The sequence below is a fragment of the Ictalurus furcatus genome, chromosome 19, assembly GCF_023375685.1.
Source record: "Ictalurus furcatus strain D&B chromosome 19, Billie_1.0, whole genome shotgun sequence".
NCBI classification, from domain to species: domain Eukaryota; kingdom Metazoa; phylum Chordata; class Actinopteri; order Siluriformes; family Ictaluridae; genus Ictalurus; species Ictalurus furcatus.
This window is the reverse complement of record NC_071273.1, coordinates 15,754,636-15,781,506: the sequence shown is the minus strand read 5'-3', so window position 1 is coordinate 15,781,506 and position 26,871 is coordinate 15,754,636. Positions and strand designations below refer to the sequence as shown.

The following is a 26,871-nucleotide window of genomic DNA, read 5'->3' as shown; positions in this document are numbered from 1 at the left end:
CGAAACACTGAATGCCTCCTCAGTAATCACATACTCTAAGGTACGTTGCCGTCGCATAGCAACCACTCCGTTGTCCTTCGCTTATTGGATGCGCCGATGGGTTTGACCGGAAGTGGAGCGGCGGCGAAGAGGCTGGAAATAGGAGCTCTGGTGGGGCAGTTTGGAGGGACTGGTGGATGGCGACTTTGGACTGAGCGAAATGAACTTCACTGAGGTAGTGGGGCATTTTGGTCAGCAATGAGCTTGTGTGTCACTGTAATAGATTATATGAATCATTGATATCAGTACAGTTCGATTCTAAATGCTCACTGCAACTCAAAAGAGAGCTAGTATCTACAGTTTGTTTTGTTTTTAGTTTTTTAGAAAAGAGTCTGTTCTCTTTTTAATCTAATATAAATGTATACATTTCTTTGCATGTCAAGACAAGTTTGCATATGAATGTCCATTAAGTGCCATAACAGTTCAACTTTGGCCTCAGCTTTCTATACGGTAGCATTGCCTTGTATGGTATTGGTTTGAATCTGCACTGGACGGACGGATGGATGGATGGATAGACAGACAGATCGATAGACAGATAGACAGATAGATGAGTAGTAGTAATGGCATAAAATTATATGACTGAAATTATATAATTATATTGCCTGCTATTATTATTGTTGTTATTAATAGTAGTAGTAATAGTAGTAGTAGTAGTAGTATTGTAGGTCAGTTTTATATCTTTATTGATCAATTTAATTTGCAGCATTGCAAATACTCCTTTTATCTCCCTGCTATGATTAAAGCCACTTTTAGCCGTCACATGATATCTTCTAACTTTATACCCACTCACTGGCCCGAGTATGTCTTTTGGATTTTCTGACAAACTAATGCATTGGACCATATTTTTAATCATCTGTATCTTTAGTGTCTTGTCCATTGAGGGCCCTGGGAATCAAACCCCCTAGCTCAGCTCATCCATCCTGTTTACAATGAATCTTTTCTTTTATGTATTTTCACTTGTACTGTTTTTGAATCACTGCAGTTGATTGTACTATTTTTTTAAAAAAAATCCTTTTCTATGTCATACCTTAGTTGATTCTTGCACAATGAATGTTCCAGTGACCTTGAATGTATCTCCAGGTTAATGTGAGACAAAAGCGTAACACTGCCCCTGCTGCACTTCTGTTTGTACACATGTTTTACAGACTGAAGCTGCATGGTCTGTTTTACGCAGCCCCCAAAGAGTTATCTGCTCTTTCTCGTTTCTCAGATCACTGAAACGGACTTTTCTGAGAACTGTGTGTCAGGTAGAGTCGGGATATTATAATAGATGTCTATGAGGGGGTGTTTAAGGACAAGCCTCTCTTGTTGTTGACATGAATGCACTTACATGTTTATCGCTTCCTACATATTGAGAAAAAAGTCCATTTTATCAGATGTGAGTGCTTCTGGCTTGCCCTCTTGGATTGGTGAGGTGCCAGGAAATCTGCTCCACAGCGAGAGGCAGGAGAGTTGTGTGTGGGGTTTGGACTTTGGCCCCCGCTGGGGCCAGACGTATTTATTGGCTGTTGCTGCTCGAACAAAGTCGTGTGGAGTGATCTGGTAAGCATTGATTTCCTTCTGCTCTCTCTTGGTGCTGAGGGATATCTGTGGGTCTTACATATATCTTTATAACGTAGGGATCTTCAGTAAAATTGAGATTTCTGTTTTTTTAGGGCTATAGTTTTATAGTCTAAAAAATAGTCAAAAAAATATATAGGAATATATTCCTGCCTTTTTTACCTTTCATACCAATTTCTGTGTTGGTTCCACTTGTCTGTCTCATGTTGCATCCAGCTGTGAGACATTGACCATGAGACAGATTTGACTGGAAAATGTCTTTTTTTGTTCCCTGCAGAAAGCAGCACTGTGTGTTTAGGTGTACTAATGGATGTCTGGTGTGTTTTTGAGTCTGTTAATCTGTTGTCTACATGTACAAGATACTTTTGCTTGTAGTCTCAGTGTTGTATTAATCTGTTTTGCACAAGTTCATTTATTATGCTTTTGAGATAATGTCCAGCGGCTATTCCAACATCAAAGAGCGTCCTGTATCAGTGAGGAGTGTCATCTCAAAGAAGGAGCATGCATGTTTTTATTGTTGTTGTTTTTTACTGCAGAGACATTGATTGTCTTCCTGTTCCTGTGGTCCCAAAAATATTTCTCAGCTATTGTTCAGGAAGAGTAACGTAGACCTGCCGTGAGAGGACAATGAGAAGAGAGGGGCTTAATGGAGCTTTATTACTTTCCCAGTCCTCTCAGCTCTAACCCTCCACAGCCTGCTTCCTCTTCAGCACGTAGCCTGTGCTGGCTGCACATTGGGAATAACACGTGTGTGTGTGTGTGTGTGTGTGTGTGTGTGTGTGTGTTGGTTGTGGGTCAGTTCTCCTCCCTCTTGCTTAAGCGTGAAACAGGAACCCTAAGCAGCTGTCTTATGCACACAGCTGATACTCTGATTGCTAGCTGTGATATGATTACAGTATGTGTTGCAGTTGCAGTAATGTAATTAATCGACGTGCAGAGCCGAAGATTAGGTGCTGGAGGGTGTGGATGTGTGTTTAGGTTATGGAGGATGTAGATATGTGTTACTGGCAGGTTATTTACAGTATGCTGTTGAGTAATGAAGTGTTTGTACTGGCTTCAGGGGGCATGCTTCTCCACTGTTGATGACCTTCCTGTACTTGGCTACAATTTCGTTTCATAAGGCAGGTGCCACGTGTGCTCTGCTTTGGACACAGAGTATGATCACCTGGCATGTTAGACTCCACTGCAAAGTCAGTCGATTAAATTTACAAAATTGGGTGATATGACCAAAGGGAGAAATCCATAGCTTAACCACAAGGCCACCCTAAAGTCTTCTGACCACCAGTGCATGCAAGGGGAGCTTAGCTCTATAGCATGAAGTTCTCCCACTCTTTTTTCTGAAGTGATTGTTAGCAAAAAGGCAGAGAAACCTATTTCAGCTTGGCATCATATATAGACCCGTAAGGAAGGGCCTTAAGAGGCTGCAGCACAAGTGGGAGATACCACAGCAGGGTTTTCTGTGGAGGATGGAGACGCATCACCACTTTCAGAATGTTCTTAATAAATTTATAAGTCCCCAGAGAGATGCCATTCATAATACCATGGTGTGCTGCAATTACCACCAGATTTTGTGTGGGATTTTGTCACCTTTAGTCTAGGACTTGCAGTCCCTCTCTAGCAGTCCCTGAAGAAAAGTTGGTATATTGGAAATCATGCAATGTACTGGATCCAGCCAATGAGGTGCATGTCATTCACAGAACAGTTTCCACCGAAGGGCATATATGGTCCATGTATTCATTCAACTCATTCACAGACACAGGTGATCTGGTTGTGGGACAACAGATCTTCTTTGGGAGGAAGCCATCAATGTATTCTGACCACTAGCTGTCAGGGCCACAAGTAGGATTCTGTAGACCTTGTTGACTTGCGTGCAGAATGACACTTTCCCAGACCTGTGCTGTCTTGACAGTGTGTCTGCTGCACTCAGAACTGGTAAAAAGAAGCTAATTCTAGTGTCCCGTGGCCACCACACTGTTCCTCTACCAGTAAACTAAGTACACACAGGGCAGAGTTTGCAGAGTTGATTTGCACACTTCTAGTAGAATGTGTTGTGCTAATTGCACTTGGCACTGTCCGTAAACTAGTAATATACCGCATATCCTGGTCTAGGTGTTCCACTGCTAGGAAAAAGGAGGGATGAGATGAACTTTTGAAGATTACTTTGATTGTTCCAATTCTAAAATAATATGGCAAACATATTGCCAGGGCATGCCACAAGCAGTGCAATATCATAAGCTCTCAGTAGAACATCATCAACTAGCAAGTTGTCTAGCTAAGAAGCCCAGCAATACTATCAAGGGAAAAACAACTTGAAGCTAGATGTCTAGTTTCATTAGAAGAAGCACTTGCCATGTAAAAAAATACTCTCACCAAGGTAGAATAGATGAAGTTCCTACCCTTTACACCAGCTGCTAAGCAGATAGCTCCATATGGTGTACATGTGGTCCAACATGTGTATGAGGCGGGAAGAAGAAAGGGAAGGATGGTTGTATGACAGTGGCAATTATTGAAATACTGTGTCACTGTGACTTTGTTGGAAGGTCTCTTTACCTAGCAGGGGTTAAATATAATAAAGCTAACGCTTACTTTCGTTCTTACTTTCGTTCTTTCTTTCTTTCTTTCTTTCTTTCCAAGACCATGGCTTTTTGAGAGGCTGCACAAAAACTAGGCACCCAATACTCGCTAGTCACTGACCTACATTCCCAAAACTGATGTCTGCCTGTGTGGCTCCTCAGTGAGAGTGCATGTGGCAACACTTGTCTGTGCATGTTTGACACAGCCGGGCTCAGGGAATATCTGCTAGTATTCCTGTGGAAGCTTCAGAATCGTCTGTTCATAGAACAGTCGCTTTAGGTCTCCTTTAGGATTGCTCTAAAAGCGGCATTAGGAAAGATGTTAGCAGCTGGGTAAGATTTCTAGCTTGACATGATATGAATCGTACAGAGCAATGAGCAGACAGGAGTTTGGAACCCCTTGCAGTTGGTTTTTCCCAGGCTGGACAGAGCTCTGGAAACACAGGAGCAGTGCCCAAGCCTTTCAGTCAGACGATGCGGCAGAAGAACGCTTTTCCTGTTTGATATTTATTGTCGGTGTTATCATGACACCTTTTCCATCAAGCTGTGACCCAGTTACATTGAGCAGTAGTCATGTGATACTTGCTCTTCCTTTATTGGCTATAGGATAGACATGTCACAATAAAATAAACTTCAGCATGATATAAAATTATGGTAATATTTTTGCATGGATATTATAGTAGTAATGCCTATAAGAACATTTTACACATTGTCCAGTGTGTTATATAATTAGGAACACCTTGTACTCTTGTGCATGTGTGTAAGAGAAGAGGCATAGTGATAATCAATAGTACAATCAATAAGAGGATCTGTTCACATGCAACTAATGTCACAATTTCTCTAAAATGGAAATTTTCTGCCATACCCTGTGATAATAAATCTATTTTATTATATCACAATTATTTTACTATGTTGGCGTATCCCCATTACCTTTGGTCAGTGTGTGAGATAAGATGTTGCCACTCCTTTGTTTTTTACTCTGAAGACAATACGCTGTTTGACACAGTGAGCATCTCAAAGCAAACATGCCAAAGTCTCCCTACCAACTATCTCACCCATGGATAAGGCCATGTCTTATTGTGATTGCACTGTCTTGGTTGGTTGAATGTGCGGTTGTTGAACCTTTGTGGTATCTGTGCCATTTGGCATGACAAATCAAAATGTGATGTTTATACTGTTTGGTGGACTCTTTATTTATTAACTTTGTAATCTGAACTTGTTCTTCTTCTCTCTCCAGTCTAATGAGTGATCCAGTGCTTGCAGTCCCGTGGCCCAACACCATGGTAGACAAGCCAAATCCATTCAGCCCGTTGCCCTCAGCGGGGGAAATAGTGTTGGACAGCCCTCTATGTGGGGAGCTAATCAAGGAAATGGAGGAGCTAGAGGACATCTCTCGAACCTTCAGCGATGACACCTTCAACTTGCTGTGCCTGCCTGACTTCCAGGAATCCAGCACTAGTTCCAACAGCTCTGCTACTCTCGGTAAATATGTGTATAACACACATCCGAACACAGCACATATAAACATACACACTGTAACTGCATTTTAAGTGTTACTATTGTAGGTTTAAAGTGCTTTTAAGAGTCAGTTCAAGGTATACAACTATTTGTAATTTCTTTCTAAATTAAGATCACTATAGTACACTATTTGACATGCCCATAAACTCTGAAACTATTGGGACCCATTGGTAGGTCTTACATAGATGCAAACTCCTCACCTTTCAGAGAAAATTCACCTTTTTGAGATCAAAATAGGTCACCTACGAGATTCGCGTGAGATTCGATGAGAAAGTGTTTGGGGTTCGGGGGGGAGCGCGGTTCGGCTGATCGTGTTTTTTTTTCTATACAGCAGAGCTGAACGTAAATGGTGATCTTACAAGGGTAAATAAAGAAATGGTTGTTTCAATCAGTACAGCGTTTTCTTTACACTTTACTTTAAAAACTATGTCTATAAGAGGGATTTATGTATTTGAGGTCTGAGATGAGGAAACGGCGAAGAGAGAGAGGGCAAACAGTTTGCAGTTTAGCTTAGCATTGCCGTCTGATCAGCCAATATTGTCATAAATAGCCTGTACATAGCATTTCATCTTTTATAACATGAGATTTTGGCTAAATGTATTCAATCTAGATTTTGGTAAAAGTTGCGACAAAATGTTAAAACAATTTGGGGTTTTTTTTCCGTTTCGTAAAAAGTGACAGTTTTGGACATACAAGGTAATAAAAAACCAATAAAAGAAAAGAAAACATGTCTCATGCGTGAACATGACAACAGCACATGTTCTCCATGGACTGCTCACTGCATCTCAAAGCAAATATCTAAAGCAAATATCTTTTAAAAAGATTTCCGTGCTGAGCATGCCCCGGACCCCACTACTTGTGGCAGGTGTTCTCACCTTTTTTTTTTTACCCTTTACCTGTTTGCATCCCTGGTCTTACCCTCTTCACTCTCATAAATAAATAAAAAAATCTGTTCTATTTTTTGTTTCACTGTAGTTGCTGAAAGATTCATAGTGGTTACTGAATAATATGCCTTAAAATGAATTACTGCATGATATTCTGAGAATAGGGAGTTAAACAGACTCTGAAAAGACTGCTGCCTTCATATAAATTTCTGAAACGCTCATTCCAAATGTTATATACAGTGATGGGTTTTCATTGAAAAAGAAACAGAACAGATGCTGTACTTTTCATGAAATATGTGAATGCATATTGAACATAGAGGAATACTCTTAAAATAAGCATTTAAACTCAGAGTTCATCTAGTGCGTACAGTAATTTATATTGTCCCAGACTGTTCTTTATATTCACAGTGATTAAATTTTTAAACTTGTTTTTTTGTGTGTGTGTGTGTGTATGTGTGTGTGTGTGTGTGTGTCCTTAGATGTTTTGAGCCCAGCCTCTAGTCCGTCCTCAGCAGTCTGTGGAGCAGTCACAGGGCAGGATGAAATCAACCCCAGCCCCCTAAACCTTGAGTGCCGTATATGTTCAGATCGTGCCTCAGGCTTCCACTATGGAGTACATGCCTGTGAGGGGTGCAAGGTGAGCAGATGCACACACACACACACACACACACCAGTTTCATGTTTCAAGCTATTTTTCCTCGTGGGGACCAACCAGATGTTCCCACAAGTTCAAAATTCCCAACCAGATGTTCCCACAGGGTCAAAAAGGTCAGATATTCCTATCCTGGTGGGGACATTTAGTGCACAACAAGAAAATACAGCACACCCTGGTGTGTGAGGGTGTGGAGAAAGACAGGGATCTGGATCATTGCTCCTGCTTCCATGAGGGAATGCTGATCCTGAAAATTGGAGGAACAGTGGGGAGGAAACCAGGTTTGGGGGCCCCTGCACCTCGCTTCTGGGGAGCTGGGTCCAAGGGAGGAGTAAGGAAGAGAGAGAGAGTAAGAGAGCAAGGGAAAAGTGAGACAGGTGGAATTTTAGCTGAGCACAGTGCTCGCATTTATTTAGTCTGTGCTTTTTAGCACACTTTTAAAAACTCAACAAAACCAAAACAACTCATAAAAGGGTCCATTCCGGATTCGCAGCTTTCATCAGGCTCCATCAGTGCTCTCTCTCTCTCTCTCTCTCTCTCTCTCTCTCTCTCTCCCTGGTTACGGGAGACTGAAAGCACAAAGAGTAATGTAAACTGGCGGTAATAAGACGCAGGTGAGAATCATCACGCATTATCTGCTGGTTTGACCTGCCTTCTCTCCATCCACAGCTGACACTCGACCACACACCCGCTGCCACATACCCCCACTGCCCAACTCAGGCCAGGGTGTCTTAAAAATGCAACCGAACCGACACCATAGAGAAGAATTAGATTTTATTTTTGCTCTTTGCTGTTTTAAATGGTAAACCATGTGAATGTGTTGACTCAGAGTGTGTGTGCGGCCCATCAGTGTTTTAGAGCGGCTCAGTTCACAGTAAATGCCGCTCCACATCATCTTCATCTCTGTCTGTGCTTTGGTTTTACATTAGTGTAATCTCAAACATTTTTGTGGGCATAGGTTTACAACATTTCACCTGATTGGTAATGAGAAGTGAATCTTAAAAAACTGTTGCCAGTTTTTTTTTTTAGGAAGGATGTCTTCCTACGGTTTTCCGCCAAAATAAAAGCACATAAAAGTGAATTAATTCAGAAATATATTACAATTGTTATATTACTATTTGTACCCCAAATAAAAATGTATTATTATTATTATTATTATTATTATTAAGTCTTATTCAGTGCATTAGTAATATTATAAAGTATATTTTCTTCTTTACAAAAATTTATGTATATTTATAACACTACTTTTAACACTTATAACACTACTATTACATTACCCTGACATTAAATTACAAAAAAACTTGTAAACACTGCTGCGAGGGGGTTTCTAATACAGCTGCTGAGGGAGTGATGGTAAATTTGACATCTTGTTCTCTTCTGACTGCTGTAATCCATCTCCCTGTATTTTTTTCCCTCTCTTGGAAAATCATGGAAAGGAAATACTGGGTTTTCTTTTCTTTCACTGTTGGAACAAATATTAATGCAAAAAGAATATTTGCTATAGTCTCCCATATTCCCCTTAGATGTTTACCCTGTTATAGTTTACTTAAACCCAGAAATGGATGTATATGCATGAACACAATCCATTATAGCTGATGTATCGTGTAGCATGATTGAAGTGACATGCAGGTCTTACATTTTTTTGGAAATGTCTTGAATATGGTATTTAAAAGTATTAAATATGAAGTGCTGATACCTGCAGATACTCTGCAGGCCAGGGAGCCATCTGGGCTGCAGCTGAGAGGTAATCCGCCACCACCATCTGCGCCCTCGGTCTGTGGACCACCTCGAATTTGAATAGCTGAAGCGCCAGATATCACAGAGTGTACCGCACATTGGCATCCTTCATGCGGTGGAGCCACTGGAGTAGGGTGTGATCAGAACAGAGGGTAAAAGGCCCCCCAGTAGGTAGTACCGGAGGGAAAAGACTGACGACTTGATGGCCAGACACTCGTTCTTCATCGTGCTATACTTGGTCTCACTTACCGATAGCTTGTGGCTGATGTACAGCATGGAGCCTTCCCCCACCTCCACAACCTGGGACAAAATGGTCTCCAGTCCTCTGTCCGACATGTCAGTCTGTTGAGCAAAAGAGAGAGAAAAGTCAGGAGAATGCAACAGCAGGCCCCCACACAAAATCACTTTTACCTGTCAGAAAGCCACACAATCCGTCTACTGGAGCGGATCCAGCACTCCCTTTTTAGTGAAGTCAGTCAGCTGGCTGGTGACATCCAAAAAATTAGTTACAAACCTATGATAATAGCCAGCCAGCCTCAGGAACTGTCTCACCCTCTTTTTGGTCTTAGGTCTCGAGCAGCCTGCAATCACTGCTGTTTTATCAATTTGGAGACGCGCCTGCCCATGGCCCAAGTGGAAGCCCAGATAACGTACTTCCACCCGTCCAATTACACACTTTTTTGGGTTTGCTTTGAGTCCTGTCTCTCTCAAGGATGTCAGGACAGCCCTCAGATGTTGTAAATGCTGTTGCCAATCATTACTATGAATGATTATGTCATCTAAATAAGCAGCAGCATATGCATTGTGTGGGTGGCTGATTCTGTCCATGAGATATTGAAACGTTGTTGGGGCTCCAAACAACCAAAAACGGAGGGGTGACAAATTGGTCTCTTGGGATAATGGAGTCAAGGGAATCTGCAAATACCCCTTGGTTATGTCCTGTGTCGAATAAAAGCAAGCCGTGCCTAACTGATTGAGTAATTCAACAATGCAAGGCACTGGGAATGCGTCAAATTTAGACATCATGTTGACTTTTCTAAAGTCCACACAAAAACAGACCGGCCCGCTGGTCTTGGCCACAAGCCCACCGGCCTGCTCCAATCACTGTGGTACTCCTCAATGACTCCCATATCAAATATAGCCTTAAGTTATCCTGAGCATCTCAAACAACATTTTTTTTGTGTTCAGGTAACCGGTATAAATTTGATTAAACCATTTGACAAGCCCATCCATCCCAATTCATGCGAATTGATATGTACAGTTTGCGAAGAGTGCATGACATAAAGGACATGCCCTGGTCAGTCAGGATCTTTTTCGGGATCCCGACTTGGGAGATAACATGGAAGAGTGCATCGCAACTCTGTGTGCTGAGATGTTGCATAGTCCACTAAAACTAACTCAAACCGATGCCCTCGTACAGTCCGTTCTAATGGCCCGATGAGGTCCATACCAATTCTTTCAAAGGGGACATCGAAAGTGGCCACAATGGTGCTTTTTGGGTGGCTAGTGGATTCACCAGCTGACATTCGCAACATGCTGCACACCACCTGTGAACATTGCCGTGAATGTCCGGCCAATAAAACTGGCCCATGAGACAGCTTAGTGTTTTATCTTGCCCCAAATGCCCAGCCAAGGGATTATGATGTGCTGCATGGAACAGAAATTTCCTACGGCTCTTCGGTACTAACAACTGGGTTGTCTCTTCTTAGTTTGATTGTCCTGCATCACTCGATATAACCTTCCTCAATAAGTGAAAAATACAGGTGGGATAGTGTAACATTAGGCTGAATTTGCTTGTCTCGTCTGGGCCTCATCACGCGACTGCTCCGAGGGGAATCTCCGTGTTCCCCTTACATGGAGCTGACATCAATGGCCCTGGCACTGCCTCCACAGCCAACACTACTCACATTCCACACCGTGCAGGACCCATCCACAAATATTTACCTCACTAATGCCTGAAAAATAATTAGTGGATGGGTGAGGCAAGGACTAACCGCCACCTCCACTTTATGCTTTTGCCCCCATAATTTAATAATGAATGGCACCAGCGGGTACTCGTGAACATCCCCGTGCACACATCTCACCTTCACCAACTGTGCATTTCCCAATGCCCCGCACTGAATCTTTGGATGGTGGTTGGGTTACACACGAGTCCACCAAGGCCTGAATTGTACTCCCTTGTATACTCGCTGATATGTGGTCAGGGATCTGGATTATTGCTCTTGATTCCATGAGGGAATACTGATCCTGAAAATGGGAGGAAACCAGGTTTGGGGGGTTGGTTTTGGGGCCCCTGCACCTCGGTTAGGGAGCTGGGATCTGGGAGGAGTAAGGAAGAAAGAGAGAGCAAGGGAAAAGGGAGACACCTGGACTAGTGATTGCCATCAAGTGATCCTCTACCAGCTGCACAGCTTCGTCCAGGGACACAGGAGTTGATCAAAGAATTTTATTGTATGGTATTCACCACCTTGATGATCTGTTTTGAATCCCACACCTCTGCCATCAACCACGGGTGACAGGAGTCCTTCAGCTGCTGCACTTAGGTGAAGGGGCAGCCGACCTTGTGGAGCTGCAGCGACAGGAAGCGTTGGCAGTGCTCCTGAGGTGTTCGGCTGACACGCTATAGGACCACCCTCTTCACACTGGGACTGTGTCTGTGGCAGCAGCCTCTTGGTGGCAAGCTGGACTTCCCCTGATATCAAGGGGAGGAGTTGCAGAGCCTCCGGCCAGTTCCATGCACCTGCCACACACTCGAAGAGCTCCAGGAAGGCCTCCGGATTGTCCGTGAGCCTCATGGGTGGCCCAATGGTATGGGACACAGCTGGAGATGTGGTGGGCTGAAGCAGCCTCTGGAGTGCCTGCTAGCTCGCCGCCTGCTCCTGTATGAGAGGTTTGAAGCGAAGCTGCTGCTCATTGTGCAGGCTGAGGAGCACTTGGTGTTGGGTTTGGTGGAGGATGGCAAGGGCCTTGACGATCTCGTCGAGTGGGGAGGCTTCCACAATCCCGGGTGTCAGCACCACTGTAGAATTCTGGTGTGAGGGTGTGGGGAAAGACTCAGGAGACTTGCATTTCAGCACACTTGTAAAAAAAAAAAAAAAACCTGAACAAAACAATTCAGAAACGGGTCCGTTCCGACTTTCTCTCCGTCCAGCATGTGTGTATATGCATGTCTTGCAAGCTCCGCCAGCTATATCGCATGCTGTCTCTCTTTCTCAGCAGTTATGGGAGACTGAAAGCACAAAGAGACACAAATAAGTAAAGTGGCGGTAATAAGACACAGGTGAGACTCATCACGTGTTACCTGTCGGTTCGACCTGCCGCCTGCTCGTCCACAGCTGACGCTTGACCATGCTCCCACTGCCACAAAGATATAAAAATAGAAGTAATCAAGTTTAGTGGTATGTTAATACCTCTAATATGTCACTTATGGTGTCCTCCATCCCCAATTTTATAATGTAAATGCAGCTTAAGGTAAAATGTTTCCAAACAGCCTGACTCTAATATGTTAATATGAACACAGTTATGTTAAGTTTATATTAGTGGAAAACCTGTCTTAAATCATTTTTCAATAGGGCAGTGACATCTAGTTTTATAATATGATGAAAAAGACTTGTGGATAATTAATCATGCTTTACTCACGATCATGATTTTGTCTTTCTCAATTAATTAAGCAATATTGCACGTGCAAGTGTGGTTATACTGAATATTTGTACAGCTATGATTCAGCGTAGGGATTTGACACAGTATGGGTAAATGTTCTGTATATTTTTGCTTCGCTAGTGGAAATAAATCCCAAACAAGCCATAATCATTTTATAGCCCAAGAGCTGACTAGCTAGCTCACATTGATTTGTACATTCCCGTTAAACGTTGCACCCAGTGAAATTGGCATCCCTTCTTCCTTTTTATCTTAATCTGACAAGCTTTACGTTTACGTTTACTTTTATTCACTTAGCAGACGCTTTTATCCAAGGCGACTTACAAATGAGGAAACTTTTATAGTTGAAGTCAAAAGTTATATTCCTGAAAGGTATCATGTTCGCTGATGATATCACTAACTCTACTGTAGCAATAGGACGTGTAATAGGACGTGTTATTTTATGTGGCGAACACAGGTGAGTGGAGTGATACACATAGCACTCTTATACAACTCTAACTGTTGTTTAATTAAACATAAATGACTGTGATATTGGTGAGCTTAGCAATAGTTATACAGTTAATGTTAGGTATTGATTCACAAGCTCACATTAATTCAAATTCATACACTGTAATAACTGTCTGTATGGATGCATAGTGTGATGGTGTATTTAGTGTGTTTGAAAGATGAACACTCATTTACTGTAACTAAGTATCAGTCTTTACGTTTTATGAAACACTGGCTCATGTACAAAAGGAAATTCTATTTTCTGTTGATTTCCTGATAAAAGTATGATTTTGTGATAAAAGTATATAACTATTTTGGTATTAAATCATCACAGTTGTTATTGTAGCCTTTTTAATGCAACCCTAGCATCACCCGACTGACCAAAGCAAAAGCATACCATGTACATTTTGGGTCACAGAGACTTGGTCGTGGAATAACTTTGCTCTGTAAACACTTGATTAAACTCAGATTACAACGAGTCATCAAATCCCGGGCTGTTGAGATTTAATAGAAACATCAGTCACATTCTTGTGCAGTGTGCATACTATGTTCACATGGAAGTGTGATGCAAAGCCGTTTTCAAACTCGCATCTATCTCTAGATGAGATAAAAATGTGTTTTTATAGTTTGACTTGGAATATTTTTATTTTTATTTTTGTGCATCTCAGGTTCATGTTACAACTGAAGTACAACTGAGGAATTGACAAGCACAAACGGTTCTCCAGACAGTGTGTACTTGGCTGGTCTTTAAGGACAGGCATGTTTGATATGGTCATATTAGCACCCTGGTATCTGGCTTATTTTGGCTACTGGTATGATTGCTGTGTATCAGACAAGCTGTTTATAGCCCAGTGTACTCTCTACATCATGTTCATTCCCGTGTTTGTGACTCATGCCTATGACGCAAAGACATCTGGTTTTTAACCGTGACGTGGTAGCTAGGCAGCTGACATGAATAATTAAAAAATGTATATCTCATGACTGGAGTGGTGTGAGTCTCACTGGAGCTTACACATATGTGCATACACAAGCTGTACATAGAAAGCATAACTTTTATGCTCAAATGACTGTTACATAATTGGGTAGAGGCTAAAGTGCAGTTGGTTGTACTGTACATTAATGTGTCTAATTCCTATATATCTGACTTTTCTCTTGCTGACCTTGCCTTAAACTTTCCCAACTATCTGATCTTAGACACAGTTGGCAAGAGCATTCAAATAGTGGCCATTACCCATAACATGATTCCACTGCCATTATTTGATCATTAGTTATTACATAGATACATACTGTACATACGTACATACAGTAACATGCAGTGCAGCCATGTAAAGAGGCAATCAGTCAATCATGTTTTGATTGATTTCAATTTATTGTCTCATGCAATTTTTCTGACTTCCAGTTATTGTCACATTCAGTTTCCATGGGATAAATAGTAAAAGGCGAGTGAAATTTTGCATAGGTGAGTGAAACAGCAAAGCAGTCATTTAAATCAAAGTTAGTAGAGGTAAAGGAAACTAAAACACAGGTAAAATACCAAATAAAATACAGAGGTACGAAGTACTGTATTTTGTGTGCACAATAACTAACTAACTAAATTAATTAATATTAGGACTGTATATTGAACTGTACAGTATGTTACTGTATAAGAATTCTGGTAATAACAGTAAGTAGTTATATTGACAGCATGATCAGTTACAATGGCTTCAGCTTTGACACTGTTTCAGCTATCATGACTGGACTTTGAAATTAAACACGTTAGTTTGTGGGCGGATACTTCCGGTTTTCTTCAGATTGTATTTACTGCTAAGAGAGATTGTTTATAAAGACAATTGTGTGGTAATCAGTGAATCACATATGGCACAATATGCCTTATCACAAAGGCAATCTACCCTGTCATATCATCATTTACTACACATGCTGAATGTTATGATTATAATTTACTACTAGGATATTGAAATTGACCCTATAAATCAAAACAAGACATCTTTAACACACTTTAAATGGTAAATGGTCTGCATTAATATAGCACTTTTTTAACCTGTAAAGAAAAGCTGTATGAATTCTTTGTAGGGCTTCTTCAGGAGAACCATACGCCTGAAGCTGGAGTATGACAAATGTGAGCGCCACTGTAAGATCCAGAAAAAGAACCGGAACAAGTGCCAGTACTGCCGTTTCCACAAGTGCCTCGCCGTGGGCATGTCCCACAACGGTGAGTGCTTTATGTACATATTGGCTCTGGCTTTTAACACAGTGCTTCATCACGTTTTTATGGGTTTATGCTATAATTACACAGCCGGGTATGCCCTCTGATTACTTTATTGGTCATAATATGTGGTAGAGTTTCCATCAAATCACTTTGTAGATAAACACAATGTAATCATTCACACTGAATCACTTTTCATTAAAACATTAACATAATTCACTTTATATAATCAGTTTTGTTTGGTAAAATAAAATAACATAAAATCAATATAATAAATATTTAAAATAATGAGCCAGTGTATTTTAAATACACCGTGTCTGGTCCCAATTTTTATATAAAATAAGCATGACATTGACATTTTTCTGAGTTGGACGTTGTATACTGAAGATGTGGTCTGATGCTGTAGCTCTCAAATTTGGGCCAGCAGACAAACACAAAAAGGTTTTTGTTTTTTTTCAAGCACCTATGACCTGGATGACGTGGAGGTACACTGGCCACTTTTGCCACAGGACTTTGATCTCATCAACTCATCAAGGACAAAGCATTCTGGTTGTGTGGGAAAATATTTCACTACAAAGCCCCTCCCGCATGGACCTTTGCCTATCTGTACTCTAGACCGCCCTTGACCAGTACATGAGCATATAGAGTTTACATACAGACATGTGCAGCCACTGGAGTGGTTTGTGACCTTCCACAATGTACAGGGCTTCACACTGAGTCCAGGCTTATATCACACCTACTTAAGCCACCTGCCAACTTGTACCCTTCCCAGGAATGGTGACATGGTGCATTTCTCTAGTTTGTTTCCTGTGTGCTTGTGTGGCTGCCAATGTGTATGCTGTGTAAATGTGTGTTAGTTAGTGTATGTGCATGCACTTACCTTTGTTTATGTGAGACAGTGTATGTTTGACTGAAATCATACCTATAGTGTTTTTCTTTGTCATAGCAATTCGTTTTGGGAGGATGCCACAGTCTGAGAAGCTGAAGCTCAGAGCAGAGCTGCAGATCCCTGAGAAAGAAGAGAGAAAGACGCAGCTGGATGACTGGAAGACTCTGGCCAGCCAAATCCACGAGGCCTATCTTAAACAGTTCCACCTGAACAAGGCTAAAGCACGCGGCTTTCTCACTGGCAAGACCAACATGCCAGTGAGCAATAAAAGTTCATTAATTTGCACATTACTGTTATTTTTCTTCACACATTTATACCATTTCATAGATTTAACACTACATATTAATAGAACATATTAATATGTATTAATAAATATTAATCAATACATGTTCTTCCATTCTATTACTGGTTATATCAGCCTATTGTTGGCTTCAAACTGAACAGCAATACAGCAGACAGTTGGTCCAACCTAGTGTCTTTTTTTCCCCAAACTGCTTCTGCACTTGCATTCCTCACTTGCTTAACTACATATATTTCCATTTCTGTTTATATCAGTTTCATTGTATTTACTGAATAGTATTTATAGTAGTTACTAAACAATATGCTTTAAGTTCAAGAGCTGAATAATAAGTGGGAAATGTAGTGTGTTAATACTGTATTACTTTCCAGTGGATGAATAAGAGTAATAATGTATTTCATAAAAATGTCATATATTTAATGTATATATCACCTTAAGCCAAAGTTTGCAGCCTTTGTACCTGGTTCGGCTTTTAAGATAGAGATACAACAAACTGCTAAGCCTACATGCACATTATGAAACAGGTACAGGCATGTGAAAAAAATAACTACACCCCATGGAAATTGTTGACTTTTTTGACATATTTGGAAAGCAAACATTTGATCATCTTTGAAACGGTGCCTATTAATGACGTTGATATACTTTAAGGAAACCACAAGGAACATTAGCTTTTTCAATCATTTATTCAACAGAAATATCAATAGATGTTATTTCTTCTGTGGAAAAAGTAAGTACACCCTTGGCCTCAGAAGCTAGTAATGCCCCCTTTAGCAGAAATAACTTCTTGTAGGTGTTTTGCATAATTTTCCATCAGTCTCTGGCATCGGCTTGCGGGAATTTTTGACTACTCTTCCATGCAATATTTTTTCAGTTGTTTGAGGGTTTTATTGCATCTAATGCCCATTTCAAATCATCCCACAACGTTTCAATGGGATTCAGATCCGCGTTTTGACTAAGCCATTCCATAACTCTCCATAGATTTGATAGTGTGCTTCGGATAATTATCCTGTTGAAAGGTCCACTTTCAGTTCAACTTCAACTTTTGGACAGAGAGACCCTGGTCTTTGCCTATATACTCATTGGCAAACTGTAGTCTTGCTCTTATGTTCTTTTCAGACAGCACAGGCTTTTTCCTGGCACACCTCCCATACAGATCAGATTTGTGCAATCTCTTTCTGATTGTAGAAGCATGTACTTTGACTTACTAGCAGATCCTGTGATGAAATTTTGGGGTTCTTGGAGACTTCTTTTAGCATCAGACAGTCTGCTCTTGGGCTGAATTTGCTGAGATGGCCAGTCCTGGACAAATTGGCGGTCATTTGAAATCTTCACCATTTGTAGATTATTTTCTTTACAGTAGAATGATGTATTTCAAATAATTTGGAGATCTTTTTTAAATCCCTTGCCAGACTCATAGGCATCCACAACTTTTTTTTCTGAAGGCCTTACAGAACTCTTTAGATCTTGGCATGATGACACCACACACCTCAATAACAAAGGGAACACCAGACACTAGATATGAGAGGGATATAAATAAGACAGGTTCCACCTGCACTCCCTAAGCAGGTTCTAATCACTGGCACACAGTCTTGAACACCTGATTCTAATTATATGGTTTTGAAGGTGTGATAAATTTAGGGGTACACTTACTTTTTCCATGTGAATAATGTGGGTTTTTTTTTTTGTTCATTTCAGTTGTGAACATTACTACAAAATATCCATTTTGACAGAGTGAATCACCTTTATTAATAGGCACTGTTTCAAAGAGGATCAAATGTTTTCTTGTCCAAATATGTCGGTTTAAAAGAAAAAAAATTTCCAATGGATGTACTTATTTTTCACTTGACTGTATGTATTCATGAAACTAATTCATTCAACTAATTCAAAAAATAACCTAATATACATTTTTTCAAATTTGTATTCAAATCTTTATTTATGCTTTATGATAGCAGGCTTTCCATAGCTATGTGCCTTAAACTCTCTAAATTTCCAGCTTATTATTCACTTATTTTTAAAACATATTACTTTGTAACTATTATGAATTATTTAATGGCTAAAGTAATACTAAAGAAACATGTCGTTACATCAGGGAGTAAGAATGATATGTGCACCCTGAGCGTGTACAGTTGCTGCTTACTACACCATCTATTACATTATTGCTACTAGTAATTATCCTTTCATGTTTTTTTCACCCCTGCAATGCTTTCACCAGCCATTTGTCATTCATGACCTGGACACACTACAGCAGGCACAGCCTGTTCTGGTCACCCAGATGCTGAGTGAGGGAAGGGAGGACTTTGCACTTAATGTTCAGGGGCAGGAGACTGAGGATCGCCTCTTCCACTGCTGTCAATACATCTCGGTTGAAACGGTCACGCAGCTTACCGAGTTTGCCAAGGCTGTGCCCGGCTTCCCCAGCCTCGACCTAAATGACCAGGTGACACTGTTGAAGTATGGTGTGCATGAAGCTTTCTTTGCCCTGCTGGCCTCATGCATGAACAAAGACGGGATGCTGGTGACACGGGGCAGTGGCTTTATTACCCGTGAATTCCTTAAGAGCCTCCGCAAGCCTTTCAGTGATATGATAGAGTCCAAGTTCCAGTTCGCCATGCGCTTCAATGCTCTGGAGCTAGATGACAGTGACCTGGCACTGTTTGTGGCTGCCATAATCTGCTGTGGAGGTAAGTCTCAGAGCAAGTGCTTTATATTTCATGAAATAGAAATTCTGTTCACGGTCATAGGGCATTGTCACGCTTGAGTTCACGCAAACAAATTCCTTCCAAATTGTGTATTGACTGTAGAATTTGATTGTCTCTTCTGCTGTGTTTGCAAAACCGGAGACACTAGGTACAGTTGGCCAGAGCACCCGTGGCTAAATTTAAAAAATGTAGATTTTTGAAGTGAAGAGAAGCAAAAACTTCTATTTGATGAACTTAAAAAAAAAAGAAAAAATAGTACCCTTCGAGTTGTAAAGTAACAAATCTTAATTAAGTCACTAGGCCTTAATTGACTCATTAGAACTTGTTAGGCAGGTCAAAAAGTGTCATTAGGAACAACAATTCTAAACCATAATGAATTCTTTGACTCTTCAAACCTTGTGCTAACCTTGTGCCATGGGTTCCTCTGAGCCAATTGATGCCTACAAAGCAAAGGAAGGCTATAAAAGATATCAAATTGCTTCCATCTCACCATTTCCACTGTCTGAAGGGTCATTAAGAAATTGCAATTAAGGGGAACTGTGGAAATAAAGGCATGATCTGGAAGACCAAGAAAATTGTCAAAAAGAACTACCCATATCCTGGACTGAAAGGCAAAGCAAAACCCTCATATGACACTTAGGACCTGCAGGAAGGTTTCGCTGAGTGGCAGTGCACTGTAGTGTGTGAACGTGTGTGTGACTGTGTATGTGGTTCTGCCCTGTGATGGGTTGATGCCCCGTCCAGGGTGTCCCCAGCCTTGTGCCCCAAGTTCCCTGGGATAGGCTCCAGGCTCCCCTGCGCCCCTGTGTAGGATAAACAATATGGAAAACGGTTACACAGCTTACAGAGTTTGCCAAGGCTGTGCCCGGCTTTAATAAATGTTATATATTTTCCATAGCGCTTATCCTACACTTTTACACTTCGAATTTGTATACACTTAGAAATTTTACTAGTAGCCAGACTTTTCATTTCTTGTGCTTCATACAGTATGTTACGCTCCCGCCGGCAGATGGCACTGAGGTGTCGACATGCACGAGACTCTTGTATATGGACACGCACCTTTGTTTGTTTTGGTTCTCCCCCTGTTTAAGCATTGGTTGATGTTCGAGGGTGTGTCTTGATTTACTCCAGGTGTCTGTGTTTTAGTTTGATTGTGTTTGTTATTTAAACCCCTCGTGTTGCTGTGCACTTCGCGCAGTATTGAATGAGTATTTGAACCTGAATGTAATGGTGAATACACTACGCATGCTAAGCGGTCTTGTTTGTGTGTCCTGTTCTCGTTCCATGCCTTGACTTCAGTTCTATGTTTAACCCGTTAATCTTGTCCAGTATAGACCGTGTTTCCTGTGTTTTGTCTGCTGTGTAAAAATAAAGACGCTGATCTGCACCTGCTCCCGCCTTACCTCCCTGTATCATAACAGAATACTGCGCCCACCACGCGGAAGCAGCAGATCAAAATGAACGGCGCCGAAGCTGCTGAGTTTGAGAAGTGGCCTCGATCGTTCTGGGAACAGAGTAACTAGATAAACGAAGAATCTTGCTCAGATCAAACGCCTTCTGAAGCCGCTGCAGCAAGCTGGGCCACACGCCACGTTGCCACCCGCGCAAGTTCCCCCGCCCCCGCTGCCGGAGAGCTATGCCGTGCTACGCGGGCAGCCAAGCTACACGGATTACTGGGGCTTCCCGCTGCCAGGGAGCAACGCTGCGCTACGCAGGCAGCAGAGCTATCCGAACTCCTGGGGCTTCCCACTGCAGGGGAACTACACCACGATATGCAGGCAGCAGAGCTACCCGAATTACTGGGGCTTCCCGCTGCCGGGGGACTACACTGCAGTGCACTACAATGCAGGCAGCAAGAGGTCGCAGCCCCAGAGTCCCAGCCCGAGGTTAACGTGGCGACCTCGGAGCCTCCGCCTGAGGTCAACAGGGTGACCTCAGAGCTCCAGCCGGAGACGTGGGGAGGTCTCTGCCACCGAAAAAGCTGCCCTGCTGTCCTGCTCCTCTGAGGAAGCTGTTCCACTGCCCTGTTCTACTGAGAAGGCTGTCCCGTTGCTCTGTCCTGCTGGAGAAGCTGTTCCACTGCCCTGTTCTGCTGAAGAAGCTGCTCCACTGCCCTGTCCTGCTGAAGAAGCTGTTCCACTGCCCTGTTCTGCTGAAGAAGCTGTTCCACTGCCCTGTTCTGCTGAAGAAGCTGTTCCACTCTCCTGTTCTACTGAGGAGGCTGTCCCGCTGCTCTGTCCTGCTGAGGAAGCTGTCCCACTGCCCTGTCCTGCTGAGGAAGCTGTCCTGCTGCCCTGTTCTGCTGAGCAGGCTGTCCTGCTGCCCTGTCCTGCTGCCCTCAGCGTTCCAGCCCCGCTGGGGATGTCGCCCAGCGTTACAGCCCTGCCGGGGGCGTCGCCCCAAGTTTCAATTCCACTCGGGGTGGTGCTCTGCCTGTCTACAGCCCGGCGAAGGCCACCTTGTTTTCAGATGCATCGTGAGACAGCTCACACGGGGGCCCTGGACCGCCGTTGCAGGGGGGTGCTCGTTGGAGGGGGGTTCTGTTACGCTCCCGCCGACAGATGGCACTGCGGCATCGACATGCATGAGCAGCTTTAGAGAGCGCGCGTGCACGAGACTCTTGTATATGGACACGCGCCTTTGTTTGTTTTGGTTCTCCCCCTGTTTAAGCATTGGTTGATGTTTGAAGTGTGTCTTGATTTACTCAAGGTGTCTGTGTTTTAGTTTGATTGTGTTTGGTATTTAAACCCCTCGTGATGCTGTGCACTTCACGCAGTATTGAATGAGTATTTGAACCTGAATGTAATGGTGAATACGCTACGCATGCTAAGCGGTCTTGTTTGCGTGTCCTGTTCTCGTTCCATGCCTTGACTTCAGTTCTATGTTTAACCCATTAATCTCGTCCAGTATAGACCGCGTTTCCTGTGTTTTGTCTACTGTGTAAAAATAAAGACGCTGATCTGCACCTGCTCCCGCCTCACCTCCCTGTATCGTAACACAATATCTCACAAAAGTGAGTACACCTCTCACATTTTTGTAAATATTTGACTATATATTTTCATGTGAGAACACTGAAGAAATGACACTTTGCTACAATGTAAAGTAGTGAGTGTACAGCTTGTGTAACAGTGTAAATTTGCTGTCCCCTCAAAATAACTCAACACACAGCCATTAATTCTAAACCGCTGGCAACAAAAGTGAGTACACCCCTAAGTGAAAATGTCCAAATTGGGCCCAATTAGCCTTTTTCCCTCCCCGGTGTCATGAGACTTGTTAGCTTACAAGGTCTCAGGTGTGAATGGGGAGCAGGTGTTTTAAATTTGGTGTCATCGCTCTCACACTCCCTCATACTGGTCACTGGAAGTTCAACATGGCACCTCATGGCAAAGAACTCTCTGAGGATCTGAAAAAAAAAAATTGTTGCCCTACATAAAGATGGCCTAGGCAATAAGAAGATTGCCAAGACCCTGACACTGAGCTGCAGCACAGTGGCCAAGACCATACAATGGTTTAACAGGACAGGTTCCAATCAGAACAGGCCTCGCCATGGTTGACCAAAGATGTTGAGTGCACATGCTCAGCGTCATATCCAGAGGTTGTGTTTGGGAAATAGACGTATAAGTGCTGCCAGCATTGCTGAAGAGGTTGAAGGAGTGGGGGGTCAGCCTGTCAGTGCTCAGACCATACGCCGCACACTGCATCAATTTGGTCTGCATGGCTGTCATCCCAGAAGGGAGCCTCTTCTAAAGATGATGCACAAGAAAGCCCGCAAACAGTTTGCTAAAGACAAGCAGACTGAGTACATGGATTACTGGAACCATGTCCTGTGGTCTGATGAGACCAAGATAAACTTATTTGGTTCAGATGGTGTCAAGCGTGTGTGGTGGCAACCAGGTGAGCAGTACAAAGACAAGTGTGTCTTGCCCACAGTCAAGCATGGTGGTGGGAGTGTCATGGTCTGGGGCTGCATGAGTGCTGCCGGTACTGGGAAGCTACAATTCATTGAGGGAACCATGAATGCCAACATGTACTTCAGAATGCCTTCAGAGACTGGGCTGCAGGGCAGTATTCCAGCATGATAACGACCCCAAACACACCTCCAAGATGACCACTGCCTTGCTAAAGAAGCTGAGGGTTAAGGTGATGGACTGACCAAGCATGTCTCCAGACCTAAACCCTATTGAGCATCTGTGGGGCATCCTCAAACGGAAGGTGGAGGAGCACAAGGTCTCTAACATCCACCAGCTCCGTGATGTCGTCATGGAGGAGTGGAAGAGGACTTCAGTGGCAACCTGTGAAGCTCTGGTGAACTCCATGCCCAAGAGGGTTAAGGCAATGCTGGAAAATAATGGTGGCCGCACAAAATATTGACACTTTGGGCCCAATTTGGACATTTTCACTTAGGGGTGTACTCACTTTTGTTGCCAGCGGTTTAGACATTAATGGCTGTGTGTTGAGTTATTTTGAGGGGACAGCAAATTTACACTGTTATACAAGCTGTACACTCACTACTTTACATTGTAGCAAAGTGTCATTTCTTCACGTGTTGTCACATGAAAAGATATAATCAAATATTTACAAAAATGTGAGGGGTGTACTCACTTTTGTGAGATACTGTATATGTTTGTCCATTAATTAAAATGTCCAAATTATGTATGTTACTATATTAACACTAAAAAACAAAACAAAATGAAAAACTGTATCTCGCTTCATTAACATGTAGGCCCACCTTTTGTCTTCATAATTCCCTCCTACCTCCTTTATAGCCTCTGAACAGCTTTTGGATCCTGTCAGTTTTAATATTGGCTCCACCTAGCCCAATCTTTGCCCATTATTCTTGACACGTCTGTAGCGACTTTTTTAGATGACATCTTTCTTCAGATCATGTTTGGAGATTGTCATGCTCAAATATTTCTGTAAATTTTGCCCGATGGATACACCGCATTTCATGTTTACTTTCTACTATTTTTTGTAGAGTTCAATTAAAGTGAACCCCAGACTAACGTTTTCCAAGTGGGCAAGAAATGTGTTCAATTGAACTGAATTCAAAAATGCATTTAAAAATTGAACAAATTTACTTTTGATAGAACAGAACTGATAGATGCACCAGCGTTACTTTTACAAATGTGAGGTTCTGGCAAACATTCTGTCAAAATGTTTAATTTAGCTTTTTAAATTTTATTGTATTTTGTATTTTATTATTATCAGAGAAATTGATTATTGTACATATTTATGAGAACTTGATGAGCTGCAAGTATAAGCTGTGTGAGAGGGCTTTCCTTCTCTGTGTTTTTCATCTCCAGTACTGAGTGGGTGTTTGAATAAGGTTACACAATAATAGCCAGGCTCAGTGTCTTTTTCTGATTTTTTTGCTCTCCTTTAGCAAAAATATCCACAGCTTCCAATAGTGTTTACTCCAGCTGCAGCCCACAGGGTTCTGTATGACCTGAGAATTTAACTAGAGCCTGCTACATGCTCCCTCTTTCTTTCACAGGATCCCTGTTTAACATGCCATGCAATACACTCTATATGCGGTCATTAATTTACCTGGAGAAATAATGTTCAGCGTTTCTCTTACACTATTTTTATATTTCTCTCTGTCTTTTGTTATGCCTCCACAACCCCCACCCCCACTCCCAACTCTTGCAGACCGACCAGGACTAGGAAACGTGTCACATGTCGAATGCATTCAAGAAAGTATCATTCATGCTCTGAGGCTCCACCTGCAGACCAACCACCCTGATGACACCTTGCTCTTCCCCAAACTCCTGCAGAAACTTGCTGACCTTCGGCAGCTCGTAACAGAGCATGCACAGTTAGTCCAGGACATTAAAGAAACACAGGACGCGTCTCTCCATCCACTACTACAGGAAATTTATAAGGATATGTACTGAACATTGAACTACAGGGTGGAGTTGTTGGTGTAGCAGGATGTGAAGTAGCCTATGCCTAAATAATGTCCTCCATCTTCAGGACTGCAACAAGAGGATTAACAGATTAACCTGCTAGTGGATTAACTGATTAAACTGTATGGTTGTACACTAATATGCAGCCCCAGTGGACAAACGTGCAAGACTGTAGTTGTATGCAGTGCCTTTTACTCCACATGTTGTGGATTCACTACAGGGAATTATAAAGCTGAGTGCAAAGTTTGCATACCCTTAGAAATTTTACTAGTAGCCAGACATTTCATTTCTTGCGTTTCATGCATGTTTGTCCGTTAACTAAAATGTCCAAATTATGTATATTACTATATTGACAGTAAAATAAATAAATAAATAAATAAATGGGGGAAAAAATCATTAACTTGTAGGGCCACCTTTTGTTTTTATAATTGCCTCCAGCCTCCTGTATAGCCTGTGAACAGCTTTTGGATCCTGTCAGTTTTAACATTGGCTCCACCTAGCCCAATCTTTGCCCATTATTCTTGACACGTCTGTTGCGACTCTCCTAGATGACTCCTTTCTTCAGATTGTGCTTGGAGATCGTCATGCTCAAACATTTCTGTACATTTTGCCTGATGTTTCTGATTCCTTGGATACACTGCATTTCATGTTTACTTTTTTCTATTTTTTTGTTGTAGATAAATCATAGAATAGATACATTACATTTCTTCCATTAAAATGTATCATAGGGGATACAAACATTTGCACTCAACTGTATGTATACCTTTGTCAAATTCAAACAAACTGTTAGGACTTATTTGCGTGAACAGTTATTTAATGCTTTCTGAGAGCAGCATGTGCCACATGGAAAATGTATTCATAAGTCTGTTCTGAATATGAAGTGTGATTTTCATGCCATGCTAGAATACAGCCTACCCACACAGCCCTCATGTAGGACCAATACCTCTTTTTAAATGGCATAAAGGACCATGTATAGTAGTTTTGTACTACAGTGTACAGAGTGTATAGCACTCCAGCTGTTATTATCAAAGGATGTTATTTATTTTTGGAAATAAGAAACCTGTGTAGTTAAAAAAAAAAAAAAGAAAGAAAAAAAGGGGGGGGGGGATTACTTTATGAGTGTCTCAAAGGTAAAAATTGAAACTGCCAGCCTTTTGCGTGGTAATAGCACAATAAGGTAAAAGCTATATTTACAGTTCTGCTCAGTAATTACACAGGAGTAAAGTATTTGAATGTTTGTTTATTATTATATGTATCAGGAAATATATTGTGTAGATACTCAGGGAGAGTCAGAGTCTGATTTACACTAGAATAGATTACTCATCTCACTGTAACAGCAGGTACACTAATATACGCACTTATTTTAAGGAAATTGGTTATAATGCTTTTGAATAAATGCTTTTTGTTGGTTTTAATGCTGTTCTTTATGGGGGAAAAAAGAAAAAAATTGTGTTTGTATGTGAAGGAACCGTGGTTAAACTGATTAATGTGCTCTAATAGAGTAGTTCTGTATTAAAACCTACAAGAATTTAACAGTCTAGAATCTGCAAACCAAAAATAAATATGTATATACATACTATTATGAATAAATCTAATTCTTTAAATAAATAAAGGTTGTGTATGGAGTGAATATATGCTCAAGCGTCTGTGTGCTAAATTTTCCTGCGCTTCTGTTTTAGCAATCAGTCCCAAACCTCAAAGCCTTTACGCCATTTTCCAATGATCTGCGCAACATGTAAACTAAGTACTTCCGGGTAGCGATGATGTAAA

At 41.8% G+C, this 26,871-nt stretch overlaps 1 protein-coding gene across 3 annotated transcripts; it reads left to right on the top strand.

The window, feature by feature from the left end:
* Positions 1 to 26,678, top strand: pparaa (peroxisome proliferator-activated receptor alpha a). 3 transcript variants are annotated; one of them, XM_053649756.1, is made up of 9 exons: positions 1 to 214; positions 1,185 to 1,286; positions 1,416 to 1,581; positions 5,410 to 5,654; positions 7,054 to 7,211; positions 15,177 to 15,315; positions 16,256 to 16,455; positions 18,709 to 19,177; positions 20,617 to 22,160. In XM_053649756.1, the coding sequence occupies exons 2-9, from the start codon at positions 1,196 to 1,198 to the stop codon at positions 20,673 to 20,675; spliced, it is 1,527 nt and encodes a 508-aa protein (XP_053505731.1). In that variant the 5' UTR covers positions 1 to 214; positions 1,185 to 1,195; the 3' UTR covers positions 20,676 to 22,160. The 3 variants fall into 3 exon arrangements, with proteins under 3 accessions (XP_053505731.1, XP_053505730.1, XP_053505732.1); XM_053649755.1 differs by lacking the exon at positions 20,617 to 22,160 and adding an exon at positions 24,845 to 26,678 and having other exon boundaries at positions 2 to 214; XM_053649757.1 differs by lacking the exons at positions 1,185 to 1,286; positions 1,416 to 1,581; positions 20,617 to 22,160 and adding an exon at positions 24,845 to 26,678 and having other exon boundaries at positions 3 to 214.
* The last annotated feature ends 193 nt before the right edge of the window (positions 26,679 to 26,871 follow it).